General features: G+C 42.6%; 1 protein-coding gene across 12 annotated transcripts in view; it reads left to right on the plus strand.

Moving 5' to 3' along the window:
- The first annotated feature begins 1,248 nt into the window (after nucleotides 1-1,248).
- Nucleotides 1,249-20,386, plus strand: part of svila (supervillin a) — a 94,227-nt gene continuing 75,089 nt past the window's right edge. For 7 of the 12 annotated variants that reach the window (XM_060940109.1, XM_060940098.1, XM_060940101.1 and 4 more), the window contains exon 1: nucleotides 15,789-15,967. In XM_060940109.1, coding sequence (XP_060796092.1) covers nucleotides 15,913-15,967 — 55 coding nt within the window. In that variant the 5' untranslated portion in view covers nucleotides 15,789-15,912. Of the gene's footprint in view, nucleotides 1,267-15,788; nucleotides 15,968-20,386 lie in introns of those variants that run through there. The other 5 variants (XM_060940099.1, XM_060940105.1, XM_060940106.1 and 2 more) reach the window with 3 other exon arrangements.

Here is a 20,386-nt window from a genome sequence, read left to right on the forward strand (position 1 = left end):
CCACACTGCCTGAACAGCCGCCATGCTGCCGCCAGGCAACATTGCTCGGACCAACCGCACCATGGATCCATAAAGCGAGCACAGAAGCACCTCCACACAGAGCATTGGTATGTCCCAAACCACTTGCACAGCCACTGCGACACCACCAGGCAACATCGCTCAGAACACCGCGCCAAGTACAGAGCGCTGGACAACCCTGACGTTCAAAGAGCAACGAGCTCGCTGTAGTCCATAGCGAGGAGCACAGGCATCACCCATAGCGGACCAAGGCCTGAAGGGAACCAATGCCCAAAACTGGGTCCAGAGCTACACCACGACCGGTGGACAAAACGTTCAAATAAAAAAACAAACCTCAAGCTACACAAAAATAAAAAGCTCCGATGAGAAGCAGCAGCCAAACTGTGCACGGTGTACTCTCAAACGGAAATGAGAAGAGGCCATGCATAATATTTGGAGAAATTCTGTCTGCTGTGAAGATCTGAGGGGACCATAAACTTCAGTCTGTGTGATACTTCATGCTCTGTACAGGAGAGGGGAAGATAATATGGACCCCAACATTCAGCCAATGTGGACCAAGAGGCACCTCTACTTACCTGGCAGTCATGTTACAGGTCAACACAGAAACTCACTCGCTTGCATTCATAATGAACACTGCAGTGCAGTGTATCAAGACTTTCTAAACTTGACGACAAACTTTTTAAAGTGGCTCCTTTGAGTAAAGCTTGAGTTCAGAGTTTGCCTTTCCATCAACATGAAGAATTTTGGTGCCATTTTCCTCTTTGAATCCAGTCTCTGAAGAGGATGGTCAGTGTTGTGGTATAAATAAAAGTTTTTAAAAATATCATTTCTAGAATGCTGAAGCCATTTGATTTGTCTGTTTTATGATCTCCATAATTCCCAATGAACATTCTCCATGTCTTTTGTTCATTGCTTAAAGTAACTCTGCTTCATCATCAATCCATCCATATTTTGTCTGGTTTCTCTAGCTATTCACACTCCAGATGACTTCAGCATCAGAATTGGCAAAAAAATATGGTGCAAGTTATGTAAAGGTCATGGGTCAGGCACCTAGTGCACATGTTTCCAGTGTATTTGCACTGAATTTTATTTTTTTTTTTAAATCTCTCAAGTTGACCTTTGTGCATTAGTGTAGCTACTGTCCTCCCAACCCCTGTCATTCTCAAGTCTTTTCGAGACTTGAGCTTGTTTTTCCTGTTTCACTGCAGGTTGAATCTACATTTCATATCCAGTCCTGTTTCCTGGCATGTAAGGTCATTGTCTTTCCACTCCTGTTTTCTACTTTTAAAGATTGACCTTCATAAAAACTGACCATTTAAGCTTGTACACTATACTCCATATATGACCAGTGCGCATATATACACACACACACACACACACACACACACACACACACGCCTCATGTAGCCCCATGGGTGCACTGACCTCAGTGATCCGAGCAGGCCTCCAGCTTGGGAAAAGAATGGTCTGTTGAGCGAGGCAGCCACTCAGCAAGCACCTCTCCTTATTGGGGCAATGGGTAGAGGTGTCTCAGTGTGTGTGTGATAATTTTAGGGAAATGAGAAGCATTTTTTGCCCTTGTACAGTTTGTTGCATTTCACCTACTGGAAACAAATGAGAGTGAGGTTCTAAATGAACTTGTGCTTTATCAGGGTTTAATTACTCGCACATCTGGGTCAGTGGTCATACTGCTGATCTGAGAGCAGGCTAATACCTACTGCGAAGTTCTTTTGAAGAATTAGAGTAATGAGTCTATAGTTATTCTGCCAGCTAGACCACTCTGCCACTAATATAAAACCAATTTTAGCAATCACTTGCTAGCGAAGCACAGGTATATCATACAGGCTTACTGGGATGAGCTTGCCAAGGGTCAGGAGGGAAAGATGTATGGCAGTAGTTGCTAGCTTAAAAATGGATATCTGTGATGGAATAGAGGCTAAAGGTTCCTGTAACCACTGCACAGGAACTACAATTAGTATGGTTGCTTTGCTCAAGCGCTGAGGTCCTTTTTGTTATACCATCTATTAAGCCATGAGTCCTTATGGTTTGAAATCTTCACTATATGATGACCGATCTCTAAAAATATCTTGGGGATATTTTGGCATTATTTGACCATTTATTTATTTAATTTATTTTTTTCTTCTTTTCTTTCTCCTCTCAAGTCTCCTTGTATACACAATGCAAACAGGGGAAGAATATCCTTAATTGTTTCTCAAACATTTTTGAAAATGGCCTTTCCATAAAATTTGTATCACAAATTTCTTAAAATATCTAACTAGTATGGTCATGTGCATCATTGCTTGGCCAAAGTAGATGGTTGTTGCACTTTTAGTTATAGTCAGCAATGTGAAGCTCGTGTGCGTTTTACATCAGTCATTTATGATGCTCCTAGAGTGTTTTTCTAACTTTAGGAGAGTTACCAATGTAAAGTATAGCAGGTTACAAAGCCAAAGGCTTTCAATGCAGCCTGCATTCCATGTACGGCGAAACAGGTGGCCGTAGAATGATTTTAGGGGTACAGAGGGAGGATATTTAAAAAAAAAAAAATTTGGGAATGTTGTAGCCAGACACACAGACGAGAACAACTAGAGTAAGGAATTTTTGACCAGGGTCCCCCCCCCCAGAAAAAAAAAATTATTTATTTTAAAGGAATGGGTAGATGGTACCAGGCAAATGCATTTTAATCTATTTTGTAAGTCTGTAATGAGGTAGCTGTAGTCATATAATGTAACACTAATGCTTTCAGTCATCAGTTTGTTCTAGAGGAGTGTAAAACTTTTTTTTTTTTTTTTTTTTTATTTCTGGAGTGTTAAACTCCTGGTATATTTTGATTTTTCTTCTTGATTGCATACCTTCTAAACTTGGTAATCAACTGCTGAGTTGACTATGTTTTGAGCAGGAAAATCAACAGTTGTCAGGCAACCCTAATTTAGCATTTAGTCAAGTTACCCTTTCATCTGGAGTCTCAACGCTGCCCATTCCAACTCCAGACTTCCAGTGTAACCTCAACCTCCCCGTGACATACCCTCTGCACTCACTTTGATCTTCAAAAGATCAGATGAACCACACTGTGATATGAAGCTACAATCCGAGTCCAGATTCCCGCAAGCTCCGGTAAGAGTATCCCCCTCGTCAGTTCTTGTTGTGGATGGTGGAATGTCTCTCTTTGCTGGAGGGCCAGCACTCTGTTGGAGACATGGCTCCATCCTGTCCCTTTGCATAACCATTAGACCAACATGGTGAAAGTATAAAGTCCCTCTAAAGTGGGCAAAACCAGAGTGTAGTGCTTTTTATTTAATTTAGTGCTGTCAAATTTAATATGCAAATAAAGATCTGTCTGCAAGTTAGAATAATGTAATTTCCCACCTTGGCATGTTCAACATGGGGGGGGGGTGACATGGACACCTCCATAAAAGCATGTCTTTTGCTTGTGCGGTCAGAGCAAGTACTGTAAAACTCAAAAAGCTACTTTGCACACTTGCGGTTGCAGGCCTGAGTGATTCTTGGTAGTTATCTACTGTAGTGAACTTTTTTTTTTTTTTTTTTATACCAAACTGTGGACTGAAATTACAGTATGGAGGACGGTACTGGGTAACAAGCTAGCCAGCGGACAATAGTAGCAAGCTTGCTAATGGACTGGGGTCTGTCTGTTGCTCTTGCATAAGGTGATGTGTAGTGAGTGGCATCTTTCTGTCCACTGCTGCTGGAGCTGTCTGCAGGCCAGACATTCAGCTCTTTCTCGACTGTCTTGCGCCAGGACCCTCAGTCATTCCTGTTTTTCTTTTTTGCTTGGGCCATTCGTAATGTTGCTGTCCTGGAGATGGATTCATGTGGCACACATGTCAAACGATGTCCTCTGATGGTTTTCCTCATAGGAGGCATACAACCTCAGCACAGCAGGTCTACATTGGAGATGGTGTTTGACCAAAAGATTCTCAGGCACTTGGTCTGGAACATGTCTAGTTTCTGTTCGAGGATGGTGGTCTTCCAGCACCGATCCATAGAGCAGGACACTCGGGATATTGCTCTTGAAGATCTTAACTTTGGTTGTGTTACTGAATAATGCTCATCTCTAGACATCTTGCTATTCCAAAAGCTTTTTTTGATCCAGCTGTCTACTCCTGATGAACAGTTGCCATCTGCAGTAATCTTGCTTCTCAGGTAGGCAAGTCCTTCAGTGTAATGCTGTTTACTGTGACTGGGTTCTCTGCTCTGCTGTACATTCTAATCACTAGAGTTTTCTCGGTGTTGATTTTCAGGCCTATGGAACCTTCTGCCAGACGGTTGATTTTTGTCTTGGGCATCTTGATACCTGCCTGATAGTAGTCCCCGGTCATCTGCAAGACTTGGTGTGCTGTTTCCTGTGCCACCTTCCTTTAGTGACCATTTTCATGACCCAGTCAGTTGTGAGCGATAGATTGTCTGACAGAACACGGCCCTGTTTTACTCCCAGTTTCTGTTTTTGAAGGATTCAGTGAGAAGATTGTTGTGGAGTGCCTTGATGAGCTGCTCTGGGATGCTGTAGTGTCGGAGGATCTTTGATGGTGAGTTTTGGTGCAAGTTGTTGAAAGCGTTCTCAATCTATAAACATGACCTACAGCAACCCATTCTGTTTGTGGGAACGTTCAAGATGTCAATACAGGATCATCTTTTTCTGAAGCTGGTTTGTTCCTGTTGTAAGGCATTTTCAACTGTGTCCGTTTTTATTCTCTGTAGTATCATTAGTCTAGAAAAACTTGGAGAGGGAGGGAAGGGTGATTTCCTGACCAGTTGGTGCAGTTGCTCAGGTCTTTCACTGACTGCTTGATGATGCCAGTCTTCCGGTCTGCTGGAATTTCTTAAATGTCCCATATCTCTTGCAAAATCTGAGGCTATATCCACACGACAACGGCAACGAGATGTTATTTAAAAATATATTGCGTCCAAATGGGCAACGATCAGTAAAATATCAGGTCCATATGGCAACGCAACGCTTGCTGAAAACGATGCAATACACATGCCACACCTCTAGGGGCGCTGTAAGACGGTCCCTTCAGAGACACCAGAACAATAGAAGTAGTAAGGACGCATGCGCATAAACTATTATGCGCGAGACTTCATATTAGCCACAAAGTCAGGAAAATCTGTTCGTAAAATTACATTATAATGACCAAATACAATGAAAAGTATTTTTCCAGTCTCACCTGTGAAAGGTAATCCCATGTGATCTTGTTTGGACGGCAAACCTGTTGGTACAGTTAAACGCAGCTAATCTTTATTCTCTGCTTTGACCTATCCAATATGGCGGCGAGGATGACGTATGATTCTACGCAGAAGGCAGCGTCTTTAATGGTCCGGAATAAATTGAATACTACACGTTGATGGATTAATTTGTTGTTTCTCACCTGTGAAAGGTAATCCCATGTGATCTCGTTTGGACGGTAAACCTGTTGGTACAGTTAAACACAGCACATGAATCTTTATTCTCCGCTTTGACCTATCCAATATGGCGGCGAGGATGACGTATGATTCTACGCAGAAGGTGGCGTCTTTAATGGTCCGGAATAAATTGAATGCTACACGTTGATGGATTAATTTGCTCTTCTACGCCCTTTTTGAGGAATGTATTGTAGGACTTAAACCAATATCTGAAGAGGTGAGATTGCTCCTTTTTTTCCCTATTTTTGCTGGCGGGATTGACTCTGCCCTAAGGGCTATTCTCTCTCTCTCTCTCTCTCTCTCTCTCTCTCTCTCTCTCTCTCTCTCTCTCTCACTTTGCACCATTACACAATAAATATTCACAGTGAAAATATTTTGTAAGCGCGTTTCATGAACCAAGTTATAGGATTTGTTGACAACTCGCATCGAGTTTGTTACACTTCTACCCGGCGTGAAGCACTCAGTCATGTGGTTGTGACGTCATCATGAACAAATCCATTCTACTCATCCAGACGACTTCACAACGGCAACGTTGCCAGATCTTTCCACTCTGGAACCCGTTCTCAAAAAGATTGCGTTTTGGGCACCCAAAACACCGGTGCCGTGTGGACAGGGCCTGAGTCTCTGGTGTTTGATCTGGCTGCAGCATCTCTGCACAAACTGTCCTCTTTGGGTGTCTTGCCATTCTTGAGTTTGGTGATTGGCTTCTTTTAATTCTTGTATGGTGATGCTGCCCAAGTTGATGTCCAGGTCCTCTGCAGCTTCAGGGTAATTGGCCACTGCAGGAGGGTTGAGAATCTGCTGAAAGTGCTGCTTCCATTTAAGCTTCTTGTGCTGATCTGAGATGGTTCTGTCTACTAACTTTTACAGGTAGCTCTTGTTGCAAGTAGTCACCTTTTCAGTTTTTTGGTGAACTGGTACAGTCTTCAGGTCCTTTTTTCCCCTTCTTTCCTTGCTGCTGTTACTACAAACTGTCTTTTGTCCCTTTCTGCTAGTGCTTTCAATTATGTCTTTCTCTTTCATCAACTATTCTCTCTTTCAGTTATGGAGATTTGGTGTCAAGCTGCTTGTTTCTTTCTTCCTTCCTTCAAAGCGGTCATTGGAGAGCTCCATTTCTTCTTGAAGGGTGCTGAATTGATTCTTGAGTTCCAGTGTAAATTGTTGCTTGATCTTCCTTGTGAGGAAACAGGATGCCATTGATGATGCACAGGTTCATCAGCCTCTTGGTAAGAGCATGCATCATTAGCCAATGGATAGTGGTAATTAGCAACAAGCTAGGCAGTGTACAATGTCTTTCAGTCGTGTGTTTACATCGAGATGCCACTTTGGAGTTACTGTTAGTGAGTGGTACAGTGAAAGGAGCAGCAAAAATGCTTGCTTTGTGTGGGTATTTGGGTAGCAGTGAAGGCTATAAAAATGGAGACGCAGAAGCAAAGTGAGAGGATACCATATTGAGACAAACTCCGCAAGGACGCCAGGGACCAACATTTGGATAAATTGTCATCTAGTGGTCCATATGACCCAGCAACACAAACTTGAAGTGTTGATCCTGCATGGCTGCCTCCAACCTTGTACTTTGATATTACCAGCTATCTTGTTTATGGAAGAAGTGCATAAACCTATGAACAGTTCTGAAACTCTAAATCCCTTGAAGCCCATGGTCATTTCACCAATGACTGGGGGCAGGCTTTGTTTGTTTCAACTAAAGGATTGCAACAGCAGTCTTAACAGTAAATGTAAGCTGGCTGTCATCAAAGAAATTTATGCTTAACTGAAAACAATTGCATGAAATTTTAGAGCCTTAACAAGACCAGATTAAATAATTTCTGCTGCCCTGCCAGGGTGTCCTTTTACTAGCGTAGCTAATCCAAACAATGCATGGATATGTTAACGTTCCATCCTTTTGGAAAATGGAAAACCAGTACGTTTTTAGTAACGTTACTGAAGTCGTCTTGCCTTAATGAAAATGTTAGCGCAAACATGCATGAATAGGGATCTTGGTGAAAGTGATGTTTTTGCGTCTCGTTGCATCTTGCCTCATAGTGGTGGGGTGGCTTTTTATTTTATATTTATTTTTTAAAAATATAAATTCTGCCTTGATCACAGAATGCCTCCAAAATGCCCCTCAGTTTCACATCACCCATCAAAGACCAATAGCAAGTACCATTACCTAGCTGGATACTGTTAGTGATGTTTGAGGTTTTTGATGACCTTTAAAATTAATTGCATAATTGTTACCCTGGCACCATTTTCACTGTAGTTATGCAGTACCATACACAACTGTTTGGTGGAACACTTCATGCAAGTTCAGTTTATGGCTTTAATTGATCATGGTTCATGGGTCCAACATGCAAAATTTTAGCTACAAAACCTGCATGTTGGTGATGGACAAAGTCGTGGCTGTTGTGGTATATTTTAATAAGCATGATATTGCTGGAATTATCACTATAAAAATAGACTATGATCAATCACATCTGCATGTGACAACCGCTAGAAAACTAGCAAACATATCAACATGACTAGTTGTATGCTACCCACAGTTTTTTATATTAGCAGTGAAGGATGTTTTTAATATTTAAACAATTTCCGGACATAAAACGAGCTCAATCATGACGTCCATTTCCTGCACAAGCTCCCAAATATTAGTTCCATAGTGTTACTGTCAAGGTCTTGCAATGAAAACAAATGTGAAAGCTTGGTATTTGGCTTGTAGTGTCTAATTTAAAAGACCTTTTGTGGTACCAACTTGCATGAAACAAATGCTGAAATCAGCCACAACAAATCACTGTTGGATAGACTACTGAGGAAGTGTACTGATGGAATCTGGTACTGATTTCAAGTTGCATGATTACGTTACTTATTACATCTTTAATCATTTAGATTACATAAGGAGTGTAATGTAATCTGCTTTTGGGATGCATCAGTTATCTCGTGTTTGTGTGTGGGTGGGTGGTTTTTATTTATTTATTTTTTTTAAATCCTCATTCTTTATTGCTCAAATCATCTTTAATTGTTTTCCCCTAATTCAATGCAGGCAGATACCATTTAATGTGAACCAATACTATTTATGTGAACACTTCCCACCCTCCACAAAGTAATCATGGTTAAAATGTACATTCATGGCTTAGCTCATCAAAATAAATACACCGGTGTAAGAAAACATTCCGTAATGTGAGATTTTTATCAGAGATGTAACTTGGTTTCTCTAGTGGGAGCCAGACGGAAACCTGAGTAAACCACAACTCCTACAGGGGGCACCGGAGGTGTGGACCAGAGTAAGAAGATGCACTTTTTGGCAAGATGGACTTTATTAAACAGGCATTTAAAACCATTGTGAAATGTTCTCTATAGAACTGTCAGAGGTGGAGAACAGGAGATGGGAAGAACAGAGAAAAACCAAAATATTTGCACTACAGAATGGACAGCTTTCCAAGATCATGCAATTAAGTAACATTTCCAGAAAGTATGAACAGAATGATGTGCATCTGCTCTGTTTGAAATTTTAAGCAGTTTTGTTCAGCCTTATGCGGGGGGGGGAATAGGTTAATACCTTTTTTCTTAAATACTGAACCAGTCTTCCCTGCTAACGAGTTGCTCCAGATATTTCTCCTTACAAATAAAGACGTACATACTACTTTGAACGGAATCAAGATGCATTTTATATCTTGGTAATCTCCATCCAACATCAGATATTGTTTTAGTGACATGGTGTGGTCTACACAAGTTCAACAATTATTCATTGATTTAATGGAAATTTAAGAGCTTGCTAAGTTACATGTGCCTCATGCATTGCAAAGTATCCCATGCAATTTATATGCAACACCATTCTGGCACAAGAATGCGTTTTGTAGTAACAATTTTCACTTGGGTGCTTTCTATGCCATGTTCTGCACCAACATGTTTTAACCAAGCTAACCTCGATCACCTATATATGAATTTGAGGCTACGTTTACATTACGTCGAATCTGCGGATCATCAGATTAACGTTCTTAAAACGATTCACGTTTACACTAAAACCGTTAGCCGTGCACACAGCAACGCCAATACGCGGATACGCTAATCACATGACTTTAGACGGCGCGTAACATGATCCCAGTGCATTTCAGACGGCGCGTAACATGATCCCAGTGCATTTAGGGCATGCGCAAGGCTCACCACTTGCAAGCAGAAGGATGGCAAGCCGCGCAAGGCTCACCACTTGCAAGTAGAAGGATGGCAAGCCTAATACACGGATACGCTCGGCTCCGCAGGCATCCTGCGCTCCAAATCACTCCGCCCTGAACAGCGAGTGCCCTCTGGAGGGTGCGCACTCCGGCCCTGCGCAGCTCACAGAGCGCGCGAGTGAAGTGCACAAGCCACGATTCGGGACTGAGCCGCTGTGTGTGTGATCCCAGCGCATATCACTTATTACTTGCAAGTGGAAGGATGGCAAGCCTAAAGACAATCATAACTACACAATGGGCAGTATTTGCATCAGTATTTGCAGCACACACGGACTGGCCAGCGGGAGTTTTCCCGGTGGGCCGGTGGTTCAGCGTGGGCCGGAGAGGAAAAAAAAAAAAGTTGCGCGCTGGCCTTTAATATGACAAGCAATGTTAACAGTTTGCTTGTCATATTAAAGGCCAGCGCGCAACTGTAATAAGCAATGTTAACGGTTTCTTAAAGAAACTGTTAACATTGCTTATCATATTAAAGGCCAGCGCGCAACTGGTTTTTTTTTTTTTTCTCCGCCGGCCCACACTGAACCACCGGGAAAACTCCCGCTACTCCCGATGGGCAGTCCGTGTGTGATTTGCGGTATTTTCATACTTTTATACTCTTTAATGAAAGGTGATACAAGGCGGAAGTCCGCGCCGTTTTTCAGCAGTTGCCTCACATGACCAACGCCAGCGAATCAGGAAGGTGGATGTCACAGTGACGTTGTCCAATGAGACGCCAGCTAGAGCTCAGCACAGCGTATTCGCGTATTCTCAATGTTTACACAGCACCGGACCAGACACGATCTGGATTGAATACGTGGACGCTGGCGGATTCCCGTTTCCTGGCTTTTCCAGGGGGTTTAATGTAAACGGACAGTGCATCCGCGAAGAAAACGAGACAGATACGGTCTAATGTAAACTTTGCCTGAGTCACATGGAAATGCAGTGTGCTCATACAGGTATTTTCAACCTGCAGATAGTGTAGGGTTCCCTCACCCCACGCCATTATTTAGGCAACTGAGAATGCAGAGACTTTCAGTATTTTGAAAATACCCGTTGCTGTACCACATGACTTACAAGCCTGATTTGTGTTTGCAGAGAAGAGGAGAAATTAGGCTTGTATCATGAGCCTGGTCAGCCATTCAGTTGTCATAAAGCACTTTATGCATGAAGTGGGCTATACTCGGCATATTAACAGAGGCATAAATTTGCTTTACGTAGCTGTTGTGTTCAAATTGCACAATGGTAGAGGTTAGCCAGGTTAAAATGCATTGGTCCAAAACGTGGCATACACAGCATTTGAGTGAAAGTTTCATGTGTCGCTCTGAAACGTATGCTTGTGCCAGAACATTTGATATTCAGTGTATAGAAGGTGTTTCAGACAAGTTGTATGCAAATGCTTTTTCTGTAAGACTGGGTCATGACATGACCTGACATGTAAGACATTGCGTGCCAACAGGTTTCAGCTAAAACTATTAGTGTTCTTTTAACATTTTGCATATAATTTGAGATGCATTCGTTTTCTTCTACATGTCCTGGTATTTTAATCTTATTTGGAAAACCTCCATCTTCATTGTAGACTTTTTAAATATAGTATCCCTCAATCTAACAGTCAAATGATAAATGCGTTCCCCCCCACTTCCAGAAGCCGTATGTAGACGATGTAATATCCATCACTTTGAGAAGTTTATGGGCAAACTCAGTAATTCGAGTAATAAAGTGAGGTCAAAAATGTAATTAAATAATCCAGAGCAAAATGACAGTAATCCGATTACACGTTTTCAGATGTCTCATCAGGTTATGTGATCCAGTTTACATGTAACCAGTTACCTTTGGCTTAACTTGTGCCTTTGAGCATTGTGCTGGAGTTTACGGTCTCCATTTCAGTCAGATCTCGTTTAAAGATTTACTCCCCTATGGAGTATCTCATAGGCAGCATTAGGCCAAGCTGAAAATCTGTCCCCTTGTGTGCACCCATGGGCACTCGTGCATGTGCCATCAACCTTTAACAATGCGTTTGACATAATGGGATGAGGTCATGTGTATTCTGTGTGTCACTTGAGACGCATGCGTATACAGGACAATTTTGGTTTATGTCTAATGAGAAGTGTAGCCTAAACCACTAAGTAGGCTCCAATTGTAGCCTGACATCATACCGTCAGCGGTGGGTTTTAGTCACGACCTTATAGCATCTCAAGTGGTGATTATTTGGAGCATTAGCTCACACTGTGGAATGCCTTTGATCTGGTCAGATCGTGTTCTGTAATGGTTCCTGAAGGGGGTCTAGATCTCTTACGCAACCTTTACATCCTGCTGTATTGCATGGTTTCAGCTATAAGGGAAGTGCCCATGTGGATTTGAGTGACAATGTTGATTTGTAAGGCTTCAGTTCTCTCCTGAGTTCTCCCCCAGTTTCTGCAGGAACTGTCTGTATGAGAGCGTGTTTGAATGATAAGTGTTGCAGTGGAAACATTGCAGGCAGGATAATGTGACCGAAATAGTCTAGGCTAAATGCCATTCTGCATGTGCTCCAGTGCTTGACCTCTCACCAGTGGTGTTGTAACCCTTTCTCTTGCCATATCTCGCGCTCTACCCACTTTATTTTTTCTTGCATGTCCGCTTTCTTCTTTGATCCACTTTGTGCTGCAGCTGGGTTTAATTTTGTCTCCCCTCCTTCTGTCCATGTTTATTATTCACTCATCTTTCAGTGCCTTTTTTTTTTCTTTTAAATTGGCTGCTTCACCCATTTTATTTCTGACCTACAAGATACATTTCTGTTCTTTTATACACATTTTCTAGTTTGTATTTGGACTTCCTTGTCCTTGTTTTGTCCATGCTTTCTATTTGTGGGGGGGGGGGGGGGGAGCATGGGTTTGTTCTGGCTCTTCTGGAGCCCCTCCTCACAGGAGTTGAGGGAGTTTGACAGGGTTATTCTCATCTGTATTAGGGAAAAGGAGTGCTAGTTCTAAACAAAAAAATATTTTTATAAAACTATTTCCTGAAAGGGTCTTGGGGTGTCTCGTTGAAACTAGAGCTGTGTGTCTGGACTGAGATCCTACAGAGAACACTTTGGTGTAGGCACAAGGGAGTGGTCACACATGGAGCGTGCATGATATTGGATTATGTGACCTGGTAGTTGGCTTATACATTTTTAGGAAGTTGGACCATTTAATGATTTCTTAAAAACTCTGCAGCAGGTACCAGCAAAATGATGAGCCAGAGAGTGGGGTTCCAAAACAGTCCTGTGCGCATTTCTAACTGCGACTAGCTATAAATGGTCAGAGCAAGAATTCAGATTCTGTTGACACTGCTGGCATTTCAGCCTCCGCTATGGTACTTTAGTATGGTACAGTCATTAATCCGAATGCAGAATTATCTGTGCCGTGGTTGAGGTCCTGTGTCTGTTTCCAGTCATGTAGTGGTACTTGTAATAATAGAGTTTTCTGGTGGGAGGAGTTTCCTTTGCAAGGAACACTAATAAAAGGAGCAATAACGGAGCAGCATAGAGATTTTGGTTTAACTTGAGAATTTGACTTGAAATGAAGATGAAGCGGAATTTCTACAAATATCTTTCTATAGTTGCAGTATTAGCTCGTGAGTGACCATGCTACTTCACAGGATACAGTTTTATGTAATACACTTTAATCTATCCATGTTCACTGGGTGTGAGCAGTCGCATACTCTGATAGCCTAGTAGTAGAGTAGCCAATCAGCTCGTATACCATGAGTAGATGAAAACAAAATGGCGGCGCGTGTTGTGGAACCAGCGGAGGACAAAATGAAAACTCTACTCGAAAACAAACCTCCAAAAATTAAATATTTCAAAGAAACTGAAATGGCTAAAAGAATAGTTTTTGGGGTCCCCCAATATCACCTGCTCCACACTCCAACCCAGTTGGTGGCAGTAATGCACCTTTAAGTTGGTTTGCCAACCACCAAAGAACCCTGAAGAAAGCCCTAAAAATGCAAAAAAAAAATAAATAAAAATTTTGATGGTAAGAATGTATCTTTATTTTTCAGGAATTTATTATAGCATTTTTCACAAATTGCTATTGTCATTTCACCAGTTTGTTTACATTCTAAGCAGAAATTTTGTTGGACATTTTGTATAAAGGTTTCTATTTATTGTTTTTTTTTTTTTTTTTTTTGTGGAAAATGTGGAGTTTTTCAATCCAGTGAATGTGGCTATAATTTATTCCACTCAATCTCCTCGTACATGGCTTATAGCTGACTTTAAACTATGTGCCTCGTCAACTATCAGCTCATGTAAGACTCAATTTCGTGGAATAACTGTTAAATATGGCAAAAGTATATGGAGACATGACCAAACCCATATGTGGTTCTTCCCCAAACTTTTGCCACAAATGTGGGGACACGGTTGTAAAAAATGCCTTTGTACGGTATGCTATGGAGTTGAGATTTCCCATCACTGAGAATACAAACCTTTTCCATTGTGCCCCTGTGTGCACAGTGAGGTCAATGAAGACATGGCTTGTCAAGTTTGGTGTAGAAGAACTTGAATGTTCTGCACAAAGTCTTGACTTCAACCCCATGGAACACCTTTGGGATGAACTGGAACGGCAACAACATGCCAGATCTCCTCACCCGACGTCCATGCTGGACCTCACGAATGCCCTTGTGGCTGAATGAGCACAAATCGCTCCTCCACTTTCCAAAATCTAGTATAAAGCCTTCCCAGAAGAGTGGAGGTTATAACGGCGACGGGAGGATGAACTCTGGAATGAGACAGTCAGAAGCATGCATGGTTGTGATAGTCAGGTGTTCTCCTACTATTGGCCAAGTAGTGTACATCACTATGAAGTAGCACATTTTGGCATGGTATTTTGTTATACTAAAAGTAACCCTTGTGTTTTTTATAAATGGGCAGCTGACTGGAATAATGCTTGTGAAAATTCTGTGAATATTGTGTTTCAGCAGTCAGTGGTTGGCACCATTTCTTGCTCTAGCTGAACGTCCCTGTTCAGTCCTCTTACAAAACAAAGTTACAACTCACTTGGAGGTAGAAATAATGACTGTGGGATCATAAATTGGCATTACTATGCTGTATCCACAATGTGTGGTGGAGAAGGGCTAGAAGTTAACATCATATTGGTCAGAAAATACTTCAGCACTGATTTACTGTGAAGAAACAGACAGGCGAGAAGCTATGGCTGTGGCTTTTCGATTTCCAAATAGTAGACTTAATTTGAAGAGCCAGAAAATTGGAAAGAACACTTGTCACTTCATACTTCAGCACCAAAAGTGGATAAAATGTCTCACAATAGTTGGCCTAGGACCTGTAGTCTGTAAATCAAAGATTTAAGAAGAAATGCTTGAGGGACTGATGTAGACTTTTCTCACCAGAGAGACAGCAGGTCTAATAGTCAGTGTTTCATCACCAAATAATGTGGGGTCACTGTTGAAACAGATGTGTTTAAATGTGCGAGAGAGAGAGAGAGAGAGAGAGGACTGCGTTCATTGTCATAATTAATTTGGACAAGTGCCCCTGTACTATTCTGGGGTGTTGCTACAGGAATACAGTGTGGAGGTGTTCTGTGTATAGGTAAAGTGAATGAATGTGGGGCATAAATCGACATTCCCTCCCTCTCCCCCATTCCTTTTTACCCCCTTTCAGAAGTGTTCTAGTCCTTATGATTTAGTGTCTTACTTTCTCTCTGCACTCGCACTGTTCATGTGTCATCGCTCAGTGGAATTTCTCGTTCCTATGAGGCGGTCCTCTGTCGCACGCGCACACTTCCTCAGCTGTGCCAGAGTTTAAAAGTACACAAATACACACGCACATCCTTTCCCCTTTCAGCTCGGTAAGCTGATTAGCATTATTTGAGCAGCTTAGCAGAATGCTGCATTAGCCGGTTAGCTGTTCTGCCAGCAGTTAGTAGGCTCTGATCCAGCTCTATGCAGACAGCGAGCCAGCGCTAATGGACAAAACGAGTGCACTTTCAGAGGAGCTGCTCCACATTGTTCATCCTGCTGTCCCAACTCTGTTACGCTAATGTGATCACGCCCTCTGCTTTATATTCAACCCCTTTTGCTTTCTTCACACTGCGCCTCCTCTCTCTCTCTCTCGCTCGCTCGCTCATGCGCTGACTATCTGAGGACTCCTACAAGCGAGTCTGCATCACCTTGAAGTCTGCTGCTGCCTCCCTGCAGTCCCCTCCCTCCCTACTCTTCCTTCAGTCTTTCCCTTGCTCTCCTTGTCCTCTATTCCTATTTCTGTCCTCATTCCAGCCTTGTCTTTATCTTTTTTTCCCCCAAAATGTATCAGAACGCGTGGATTGCCAACTATCTCAGCCATGTCAAGTGCTGTCAAGGTGAGTGGAGCAGAACAGAGGTTTGGTGACAGGACCGTTCTGTTACTGTGTTATTTCGTTCATTAGGGCTGCTGTGGTTTAGAAATTTGTGTGTGCGCGCCTTCGAGGACATGCTGATTAAGTACACGACTTTTTTTTTTTTCTGGGAATAAGAGAGAAGCAAAAAGCGAGGGCGAGAGTGCAACCCAGTGAAAATATCTTGGCTCTTTTTGATACTTTTTCTCTCATAGGAATTTATTCAGTAGCTGAAATTAAAGCATATTTTTCTGGTATATCTGTGGCAGCGTCTGTTTGACTTTAAAAGCATATGCTAAGCTTTCACTGTTCTGCTGCCAAATTGTAGTTTTATGGTTTTGTTTTGTGTGCATTTGCAGCAGGACGTGACTTCATTTAACCGCTGTGTTAAGTTGGCCTTCTGGTTGGTTGAGCATGGAGAAATTCATAACGGATGCGGGAGAAGGTTAACGCGCCACTGTCAGTCTCGTGTTTGACTGTTAAACTTTTGTCGGAGTATAATGCAGTCATAAATGTATCCATAAAACGGTGCAGGCTTAAAGTGATTAGACTGTAAAATGCGTTTAATGTGTTCATATGTTCACTAGCTCGACTGTCCCGGCACAAACTTTGTCATGCTGGCCTTCATCCTGGATAGCCTTTAAAGTAGACCGATGATATTCTTGGATGTTTTGACATGGATGCTTTTAATTTCTCTCATGATGTAAGTGACTATAGATATTGAAATGACACACTTCCCGTTGGGGTAATCCTGTGTCCCTAGAAACCTATTCCATCAATAGCAGCGCTATGTGCTGCAGTAAGACCCAGCTGCCATGCTTATCCTGATGGTTCGGTGAAAAGCAGCAATCCAACTCTAATGCTGTCATTATGTGACACGAGATTACATTGGAGTTATTTCTATTTTTCGCTCCAATTAAAGCAGTACAAAGTGTCTTGTTTCTCTCTTGTTTTCCAGGTTTCAATTTTTTTTTTCTCCAATTTTGCTTTGTCAAATAGCAGAGAGCCAAATTTCCATAAACTGCCCCAGGAATGAGCTTTAAGTGTGCATATACATAAAGTTTTATGTTGCTAAACAGGCTGTGATGTACAGTATCGGGGCTTTCCACTAAGGCTCGTACTAGCCAGCCATGACAAATAAGTAGCCAGCTGGGGTGGGGGAGTAAACACAAAATAAACTCCTGTGCACGCAGTTCCCAGGATTAAATGTATTTTCCACAGACCATTTTATTTATTCACGTTACTCAAATACAAAGTAAAATGGCAGTAAATCTTTTCTTTTCTTGCGTATTGCATCATGAGGCGTTCCTGGCTTGTAAATCTCTTATTTTCGGTGCATGACACATTCACGCAGCTGAGCATGCTATGAATTAACAACGACAACGGTCTGCAGTGGGGCTACACAATTACACACTCGGTGAACATTTCTCCATTTGTGTATGAAAATACACTCCAACCACTCAGTTTGGTTTCATTTACAACCAACGGTGTCTTTTGATGCCAGCACATAATTGAACGAGAGAAGACTGGTTTACCGGAGACAAAATAAGCGTTATCTCTGCTTCTGTTCCCTCCGATGTCGCCTCCGATGGCCTGACACACTACTGCCTCTGCCAAGTACGCACACGCGCGCACACTGCATGTTGGGACCGCGGATGAGTTACTCTCCCTGATCAGCGAAGTCGGCGGGGAATTTGTGGTTATTATCGGTACAAACAGCGCGAATCACAACTTAAATGAGTGCGGTTCAGTTTGACATTATTGTCAGTCCGTTAGATAAACATTTAATTTTATTAAAATCGAAAATTAATATTTAGAGCCTGTAGGCTACAAAAATAAGTCATTAAAGTAGCCGGCTGGACTTTAATTGTGTAGTCGGCTGTATGGCCGGCAGCCGGCGCTTGTGGAAAGCCCTGAGTATTCTGTCTCATGCTTCATGACTCCAGATGGTTGTAGCATGACTTGTCACATAAGTCTGCATGACTCGTGCATTCCGTAACTGTTATCTTCACTTCAGAGCATTTTATCTACGACAGTGTCTATTACTTAAAACAGGTGTGTGGTGTATGCTGTATCTACCGATATTAGAAATCAGTCCAGCAATATTGTCCGATTTACATGACCAATATTTTTACTTATCACTGGGTCCTACTATTAGGCCTGTGGCTTGGGCCTTTCAGATAGGAGTGGGTGTGGCAGTGTGTGTGTGAGAGGAGCTGTGGAATAGCAGGCATGCCATGGGCACACCAGTCTGTTTTCGCTTCTGGGCTGTAAGCCAAGCAAATGATGGGAAATATGCTAATAGCAAAATTAGTATAGTTTACAAAGCTTTGTTTATGGTATTTCTTGCCAGGAAAAAGCTGGTGGGCGTCAGTCACTTAAAACTTCATGATTTGAATTGTGGTACATCTTGGAATATACGTAAACATGTTTTGTGAACTTGTTGATATCCCGTACTTGAAGACTACATGATATTTAGTTTTGGGGGCAGCATGGTGGTGTTGCAGCAAGTAATTTTGCCATCACGCAGCTCCAGGGTTCCCAGTTTGATCTTGAGATCAATTTGTTGTCTATGTGGAGTTGTGAATGTTCTCCCCATGTCCACATGGGTGTCTTCTGGGTTTTCTGGTTTCTTCCTACATCCCAATAACCTGCCAGTAGGTGGATTGTTTAATTTTGGTGGTGTGTGTGTGTGTGTGTGTGTGTGTGTGAGAAATTTATCAACTGTAATGAGACAGTCAGTGATGGCGTAGTTCACTCCGGCCCAAACTTGGGTAGAGGTTGTATGCACCCTAGGTACCCCTACCTTCATGCTAGAAAGAATCAAAATCAGTGAATTGAAGGAGAAGCAGCGATTTGTGTGGAAACTGCTTGTTGAGGCTTAATTGCTCCATATAGCCATTATTAATTGCAATTATATAAACTTGGGTAGAAGCTGTATGCACCCCCAGGCAGACCTACCTTTCTGCCAAAAAGAATAAAAATCTGAAGAATTGAGAGAGAAGCAGCGATTTTCATGAAACATGGACGACGTTGGACACACGACGGACAACACATGATGGCATAAGCTCATCGCCTGTCGGCCGGATGAGCTAACTAAAAAGGGCACCTACAGAGCTCCATTTAGCTTTGCACATGTAGGACAGCTCAACAAAATGAAATTGGGAAATCAGATTTTGGGTGATTTGTCAATCACCAGCGATCTATGATCTTTTTAAAATGATTTAAAATAGGATAGCCAAGAATTTCACGTCCTTGCTTGCAGCCAGGATACTAGCTCAATGTTCTCAAATGTGCAATCTTTACAATGAGGGTGTATTTTGTAAGGATTGTGTTGTGGCATGGCAGGAAACATTGTAATTTCATGCTCCCTTTTTAAATTTGTCGTTTGATTAAAGTATGTGCAGAACCATGGCATCAGTCTGGTACTTTTTTTTTTTTTTATCTCATCTTCAGGGTGGCACGGTGGTGTAGTGGTTAGCGCTGTCGCCTCACAGCAAGAAGGTCCGGATTCGAGCCCCGTGGCTGGCGAGGGTCTTTCTGTGTGGAGTTTGCATGTTCTCCCCGTGTCCGCGTGGGTTTCCTCCGGGTGCTCCGGTTTCCCCCACAGTCCAAAGACATGCAGGTTAGGCTAACTGGTGACTCTAAATTGACCGTAGGTGTGAATGTGAGTGTGAATGGTTGTCCGTGTCTGTGTCAGCCCTGTGATGACCTGGCGACTTGTCCTTTCGCCCGTAGTCAGCTGGGATAGGCTCCAGCTTGCCTGCGACCCTGTAGAAGGATAAAGCGGCTAGAGATAATGAGATGAGATCTCATCTTCAGCTGCTTATCTGGAGCCGGGTAGCAGTCTGAGCATGGAAGCCCAAACTTCCCTCTCCCCAGACACCTCGGCCAGCTTCTCGGGAAGAACACCGAGGTGTTCCCAGGCCAGCCGAGAGACATAGTCCCTCCAGCGTGTCCTGGGTCTTCCCCAGGGCCTTCTCCAGGGGGGGACATGCCTGGAACACCTCCCCACTTTTTTTTTTTTTTTTTTTTTTTTTTTTTTAAATGTGTTAAGAATTTGTAGGAATTGAAGTTTTAAAATTGTACTCAAGAATTAACCACAATTGTATGCAGAAATTACAGCTTTGACGTTATCAAAACACGTCAACGTATGGTGTTGGAGAGGTCTCCTGCGGTTAGCATGCTAACCAGTTCCTCTGAGATGAGATTAAAAGTTAAAGTCCTTCCCACGCCTTACAGTACCTGGTATTCCTAGGCAGTCTCCCACTCAAGTACTAACCAGGCCCAACTCTGTATGTGGCGCATCGGGCGGCGCCGATCTCCGTTTCCGTAGCCCTCGGCCTCTCACACACAGTAGCTAGGGTTACAGTGGGGGGCTAGTCCTCTGGTAACCACGAGAGT

The sequence above is a fragment of the Neoarius graeffei genome, chromosome 14 (assembly GCF_027579695.1).
Source record: "Neoarius graeffei isolate fNeoGra1 chromosome 14, fNeoGra1.pri, whole genome shotgun sequence".
NCBI lineage: Eukaryota > Metazoa > Chordata > Actinopteri > Siluriformes > Ariidae > Neoarius > Neoarius graeffei.